The sequence below is a fragment of the Benincasa hispida genome, chromosome 3, assembly GCF_009727055.1.
Source record: "Benincasa hispida cultivar B227 chromosome 3, ASM972705v1, whole genome shotgun sequence".
Classification (NCBI taxonomy): Eukaryota; Viridiplantae; Streptophyta; class Magnoliopsida; order Cucurbitales; family Cucurbitaceae; genus Benincasa; species Benincasa hispida.
Window position 1 is genome coordinate 60,813,033 of NC_052351.1, and position 7,763 is coordinate 60,820,795.

General features: G+C 29.2%; 1 protein-coding gene across 1 annotated transcript; it reads right to left on the bottom strand.

The window, feature by feature from the left end:
* Positions 1 to 4,190: 4,190 nt before the first annotated feature.
* Positions 4,191 to 7,363, bottom strand: LOC120072633 (cysteine proteinase inhibitor A-like). Its single transcript, XM_039025053.1, has 4 exons — positions 7,245 to 7,363; positions 6,892 to 7,110; positions 6,478 to 6,669; positions 4,191 to 4,444 (listed from the first exon to the last, which is right to left on the bottom strand). Exons 1-3 carry the CDS (start codon positions 7,284 to 7,286, stop codon positions 6,490 to 6,492), a joined length of 441 nt encoding a protein of 146 aa, XP_038880981.1. The 5' UTR covers positions 7,287 to 7,363; the 3' UTR covers positions 4,191 to 4,444; positions 6,478 to 6,489.
* Positions 7,364 to 7,763: the final 400 nt, after the last annotated feature.

The window sequence follows — 7,763 nt, forward strand, 5'->3', positions numbered from 1 at the left end:
AACTATTATAACAATTACAAAGTGGGTCGTATCCGTGGTGTCACTAGAATAAGGCACCCAGCCATATTTATATACTATAGACCATTTAGGTTATTACTTAAACATGATCTACCTGTATGTTAACCACATGCATGTTTAAGTTATATTAAATAACCTCGGATCTTGTTTATATGGTTGAGTTACACAATTCTAATTGTCAAATAAATAACTCCTTATTTTATTAAATAAATGAATGTCGTCATTATAAACCACGAGATTTAGGGCACAATCTCCTACAATATGATCATCTTGTAAAATATTAATCTCTTCAACTAACAGAGTTACAAAGAGAGATTAATTATTTTACGGTCCAGTCTTGTACAAACTTTTTTTTATAGGATCCCCACTTACATGCCTCCACATGAACGATGTGGATTAAATCATTTGTAACAATTATAAAATGGGTCGTATCCATAATTTCACTGGACAAGGCACACAGCCTTATTCATATACTATACATTCTTTAGGATACCTGAACATGATCAACTTGTATGTCAACCACATATTGTTCAAGATTACATATAATAACCATGGATTTTTATTATAATGGATTATTCATTATTGCATATTTAATAAAATAATAAAATAATATATTAAGTAACTAATAAACTACAAGGTTTTAGGACACAAATCTCAATATTAAATTTATACAATTATTAGTTTAGGGTTTAAATTGATACAACCTTCAACGTTAAGGGGTATAAATTGATATTTACCCTTTTTTATCTATAAAACTTTTGTCATTCTCCCAAAAGTTTTTTTTTTATGTATTGTAACCTTACTTTTCTATCTTCAAATTTTCGATGTCTCGATTAAATTTCTCTCTAAAGTTTCCCTCTAGCTCAATCATCTTTTTTTTCTTTTGAAATTTTTTCTAGCTCTCTATTTTTTTCTCTATATAATTTTTTTTGCCTCTAATTTTTTTTAATCTTAAATGTAATATTTTTGTAGGCCTTGTTTGATAATCATTTACTTATTGGTTTTGTATTTTTTTTCAAATTAAGCCTATACATACTACTTTCACCTCTAAATTTCTTCCTTTGTTATTTTAGAACTTGACTAAAAATTCAACCATTTTACTTAAGAAAGGTGCATATCATTGTAAGAAATGGGAAAAAAATAGACCTAATTTTTAAAACCCAAAAATAAAAAATGAAATGGTTACCAAACCGGAGGCTTAATAAGTTGATGATTCTGAAACTACCTTTGAAAACAAACATTAATCATTTAAAAATATTATTAGTTATATTTAAATCATCTGTACAAGTATTCAAATATTAACCTGATTAATCACACTTTTACAAAATTAATTATAATTAAATCATTTAGCTCAAAATACTTATTCTAAAAGTCAATCTCAAACGTGCCTTTAAGTCATTGAAAATCACTTTTAGTTTTAATGATACTAAATCACTTTTTAAAGGTTTAGAACCAAACATTAAAATAATTGTACGAAAATCATTGTTAACCAATCACTTATTATTAAATAAATTTTTTTTAAATTATTAAATCAATTTTTTAAAAAATTACTATTTCTAAAGCTACTCTCAAAAATACCCTTAAAATCCATTGAATGTACAGGATTGACCAGATTTGGTCAATTGAAAAGACATGAATTAAAATGGAATAAATCACAAAGTATCTAAATAAAAAGTGTGTTTTAATAGAAATTTGAGACCAATCACAAAGCTCCACATCATTTAACAAATTAATTACCAAATTATAAATTTTTAATCATGTCTAATATATCTTTGAACTTTAAATTTTGTATGAATAAATCTTTCAAAAATTCCAAATTTGTAAAATTAATTGGTCTGATTACCAAATGGAACCTTAACCTTTCAATTTTGTGTCTAACTAGATCCATGAATATAAATCAATTCAAAAGCTTAGAGACTTAATTCGTAATTTTGAAAGTTTAGGAACCAAATACAAACTTCAAAGTTCATAAACTAAATTTGTAATGTTTTACTAAATATTTTGAAAGAATATGGTAATCTTTCAAAAAGACTTATCTACTGATTTTTTCTTCTTCTTCTTCATTTTTTTATAATGATGTAAACTATGAAAATCAAAATCGATCATAAATTTTATATCAATTAAACTATGTTCATGTCGGATTAAAAAAAATATTATAGTGTATATATGCGTGTATATATATATATAAGAAAAAGCAAGACTCACCTAAATGAGCACAATCGAGTTGTTATAAAATATTGTCAATATGAACACGACTCAACAAACATAAATTTGTAATATCAATACCTTAAGATCTGAAGTTCGATCCCTAAAATTTTGTCATAAAACTTTTACTATTAAGATTAGGGGTTAGATATCCCTAAATTAAAAAATAAACAATGAAAAAAAAAAAAACTGAAAAGAAAAACCATTTTAGTGGCTAAGCCGTTTCATCAACTTCAAACTCATCTTTATTAATTTATTCATTATTAGATGCATCCATGTATCTTAAATAAACTAGTGATCAGATTTTTAGACATAATTTTAAGGTGAAATTTAATACTACTAAATACAATATTTTTCATTTATTTAAATCAGTAAGATTTTAAATTATTCCAAAAAGAAGGGAAAGATTAAAATTCCTTAACATAAATTAGGGTAAAATATATATTCTGATTTAGTAGACTTTTCATTATGTTTAAATTTTAAATTATTTACATTAAATTTAAAAGTAAGAAAAGAGAAATAAAAATGAAAAAAAAAATCGTAGATGGATGAATAAAATTAAAATCCATATATATCGTGTAATTGCAACTAAAGTATATATTGGATCTGTTATTGAAGTTAAGAAAACGTAGACTGTCCTATTTAATTTACAGGGGTGAGATACATTAGTTAAGAATATGCAATTTTTTTTCTTTTTGTAAAAAATTAGTTACTATTATTATACAGTTTTTACCATTTTATCATATTTTTATAGAAAGCTTGTATGTTATATTTTAAACTATAATATGGATGTTCATCCTTCAGCTATTTAACAAAGAAAGTAAAGTACTATATTTGCTTAATTGATTTAAAATTTTGATTTTATAATTTATATTACGATCCATAGTTTTTTAAAAATATTTAATTTCATTTTTATTATTTCTAAAAAGAAAATTTCAAGTAATATATATAAATGGAAAAGTATGAAAAATTCAATTAATATATATAAATGGAAAAGTATGAGAATCTTCTAATTTTGTTGGTATTAATTGAAAATTTTTATTAAATATAAGAAATATTGATGTACGTGAGCCTTTTGTTTAAAAAATTTTGTGAGTCTTCATATGAATATGGAAATGAAATTTACTTAGTTTAAATGGAAAATATAACTTTAACATTTGTTAGTATAACTTCTTCTTATTTATTAATTTTCTAATCTCATTAAATAGTAAAGAAATATTCCTGTCAACGGGGGAAGTAATAATAAATATAGCAAATTTAATAAATAAAACATATCGAAACAGAAAAAACGAAAAGAAAAAAAAATCAAATGTCGAGTCACATAGGATTTGATCCCAAAATAGATGTAGTGTTACAAACCTTACCTTTTTGTACCATTTTCACAACAGTTAATATAAATAAAAAATGGATCTGGATAAACTTACCTTTGTAGTTCCTCAAATTTGGCCAATTTATTTGACAATGTTTCTTAAAATTTAGAAACAAGAAACGAAAATGATTATAAAACAAGTTAATTTCTTGAAAAATGAGAAACAAGGATAAAAAAACAGAAAATATAAACGTTATCAAATGAATCCTTAAGGATTAAACTTATAATTTAACAAAAACTCTATTTTGTTCCGGGCAAATTACCAATTTATAAGATAAAAACGAAACAAGATTGTTCAAATCTGAATTTTTTTGTTCGGATACCTCGTAACTAGATTAAGATCTGAAATATAAAAGATGAAACTACATAATAGGAACCTCCCTTGTTGAGTATGCTAACTCAAGCCCTAGATCACTCAACAACTACATCCCTTCCCTCAATCCCTCTGCCTCTATTTATAACAAAATAGACTACTTACTAATATCCCTAACTAGACCCTCACTTTTACAAGTCATTCAATCACAATTTTCAAAGACATTTTTAGAAACAAAGCCATCTTTCCAAAGCCCAAATGCTAGAAATTAAGAAGGCAAGGATATACTACTAACATACTTGTGGGTCTCATTGTCAAACTTTGAAGGAATCTCTACATAAAAGTATATACATCTCTTATTGTTTCAACAAACTTAGATTACCAGTTGCATATTTCACAATTATTATAAACAAAGCATATAACACCGTTCCTTATATAATGTTTCAGTTCAGTTTTACTTTTTATGTTCTATTCTGCTGTTACTATCAGTAGCTATCCATATGGGCAATGGAAGATGTTTATGCATAGTCTTCAGTTACCTGCCATCCAGGAACAGCAAACATTTGGTCAGGAACATTTGTGAAAATCAATTTTAGGACTCGGCAAGGAACGACTCTCGAATCCATTTTAACAATACACACCACATGAAATCAAAATTTTTATATGGAATTTTAGTTCCTATTTTGATCCATATCTTCCTCATGGGAAGATCTAGAAAATATATCGATTTATTCTGAGACAAATTATCTAGTTAAATAGTAACATGAAAACTAAAGCAAGCATGGAAGTTGACATGAGTCATGACAGCTTGATAATATAACGAAAAACTGAGACGACACAAGGATTCTCCATCATACTATATTAATTTTTTGCCCCTCTAAGATATCCAATGTCGTTTCTCGAAGTAGCAGTTCATGAGGAGGCATCTTTGCAACTGCTTGCTCAAGAATATCTTTAAGATAGAGAGAGCGATCGCTCCAATCCATGTATAGAAAAAAAATTCCACAAAACATGATCCCATAGTATTTAACTTGCTCCTTGTAGGTAACACACAACTAGAAAAAAACGAAAGTAATAAACTTCTAGATGGTATATCTGGTATTACCACGCCAAATCAATTGATCCTCCCCAAAGTTGCCTGAGCTCCATTCTCAAAAAAAAAAAAAAAAAAAAAAAAAAAAAAAAAAAAAGTTCCATTTGACCTCAAAACCAAAAGATATTCTGAAAATGATACTTCAGACGACCCCTAACCGAGGGTCAACAATGATCTAAACCCAAATAAAAATAATGTTATACCAAAGAGTCCTGGATTACAGGGAAAACTAGTAGACAAGTACTGACCAAATGGAGGAGTGTTTTTACAAACCAAATTTGCTATGGCCAACCAAAAAGAGAAATTTTCAACACTCTCTCATGCTTCCTGGAAACCGACAGGACTCATGAGGTTGTAGATCATTTAGAAAATAAAGCTTTCTTCCATAGACAAGCTTATTTTAAACCTTGGAGACCACCAAATCCCAAAAGAACTCACCTCAGGCTTCATTATACGATATCCATGGAAGAACAAAATAGAATAACAAATAATGGAGAGCGAGAGATCACACAAGCCCCGAATTACTGTTTCCTCTAACTTAATTAAATCACCAAGACCAATCGCTTGGATCTACCAATAGTAAGACTTGATGTGGCTTCATATATATTCAACACTAAAGATTCAAAAGATTTCTTAATTGAATTAGTCAGTGACTGACTTGGGTTTATCATTACTTCCTCAGTACCGACTGATATTGTTAACAGAGTTAATTATTTTGATGACTGATGAGAGTGTGCGAGAGTCATTTTCTGTGTGTGTGAGGCTGTGGTGCTCAGCAAGAGTGAATCTCTCTTTGCAGTCATTCTACCAAGCAGACCAGCAATTAGAATAAACAAGAAAAGAAAGAGAGGATTAACTAATATCACACCCTTTATCTTCCCTCAACTCTTCAGACAACACCATGACTACCATTTCATTCTTTTATTCATATTTTTAATTTGAGACGTGTTCCGATCCACATGACATTCAAAAGCCAGAAATCAAACTATTCATTGTAAGTGAAGAAGCACAAATACAGATATGGAGCATGAGACACAACACAACAAAGTCATGGTGATGCAACATTTTTTAAAAATCTACGACACAAACACAAGGACACGTTAAAAACATATATAGCATTTTCATAGCATTAGAAAATTCAAAGTGGACAAGTTTACGCATTTATAACTAAAAATATGAGTTTGATGCATTTTGCTCTCAAAATTTAAATTTGTTATGTTTGTCCTATATTACTATGTGTCATTTTAGTATACTTCACAAGTGTTCAAAAGTGTCTAACACATATTTACTGTACCAGTAATTGACTAATACATGTCCAACCAGTATCAGAATGTTCTAGTGTCTAACAGATGCTAGCCGAACTAAAGTGTCCATAGTCTTATACTGTCAAGCAGATATACAAAACACACCATTGACATCAATCAGAATGATTCAAGAATCAAGACCATACCAGCTTTAACACAAGGAACAGAACGATACCTGGAAGATCCATCATGGGCATAGTTTGAATTCCTGCAATTGTTTGAAATTCATCCAAGGCTTCACCCAGACTTTGGCTTCATAGACCTTCTTCTTACCGCCATCAATGGCTTCCAATGTAAGATGATACAATTTACCAGCAATTACCTGTTCTTTAGCTTTCAACACGCGCTCAAATTCCAAAAGACCATTCTACACCAAAGAAACAAGAACTCAGAATTGGTGATTAAGCAAATTAAAACGACCAATTAACAACCGAAAACAGGGGTAACAAATTAAGTGAGAAATCGACTCGATTCTGAGCGAAACAAGAAGGAAAATCAGAGAGTGAAATGAACCCAGAAATTAATCGATACCCAGAGAAGGAAAAGGGGAGTTAGGAGCAGTAAAACTAGAGAAAACAAAGGAAAAGACCTCTTTCTTATTGTGTTCTTGAACTGCAAAGCGAGCTAGATAATCGATTTCAACGCTGTTCTGTGCGCCGATGTAATCGCGAACGCCTCCCAGTTTCATTCTGATAAATGGGTCTTCAACGGAAAACCCCAAATCGAACACAGCAAGAAGAAGAAGCAGCAAGGCCACGGCTATGCGATTCACTTTCATGATAGCCTTTCGGGAATCGGATACAAGACACTGCAAAAACGAAGATGAAGAATTATAAATGATTCGAAGAATTTGAACGAAATTTTGGGTATCGATCGTTCGTTGGGAACTTGGGATGATGGAGTGACTTCGATGCTAACAAATGTTTGTGTTGCGTTAGATACCTGAAATTGAATCTTTTTGTCAAAGCTTGTTGTTTGTGCCATGAATTGGTAATTTCTTTTGCCCTTTTTTCTTAATTTGGCAATCCGCAAGGATAGCACTTAATGTATGATAGTTTTTTTTTTTTTTTTTGAAAGAATTTGTAAATATAGCAAAATCTATCGATGATAGATTCTATCTCACGTATATTTCTATTAGCAGTGATATGATCTATTATTGATAAACTCTAAGAGTTGGATCTTAATTTTGCTATATTTGCAAATCTTTTTGCATTATTCTTTGTTTGCTAATACTTTAAGTCCAATTGTTATATTTGTTACTGCTATTTTTTTTTTTATCTAAATGAGCCCATGATATAGTGAATCGAAACATAACTCACTCGATAAAGACATCCATTACTATTACAAAGGTAGTTCATCCATAGATCTTTTGATTACAAAAACATTTTTGAGCTAGCCTCAATTTAGTAGATGCTTTAGATTTTATTTTTATTTTTTTTAATTTAGTTTAGCTAAATACTT

Coding starts and splice junctions, on each gene's coding strand:
- LOC120072633 (XM_039025053.1), bottom strand. CDS start 7,286: ATGGCACAAACAACAAGCTTTGACAAAAAGATTCAATTTCAG. Junction 7,111..7,244: donor ACAAAAAGATTCAATTTCAG/GTATCTAACGCA, acceptor TCGTTTTTGCAG/TGTCTTGTATCCGATTCCCG. Junction 6,670..6,891: donor AAGAACACAATAAGAAAGAG/GTCTTTTCCTTT, acceptor TCTTTGGTGTAG/AATGGTCTTTTGGAATTTGA.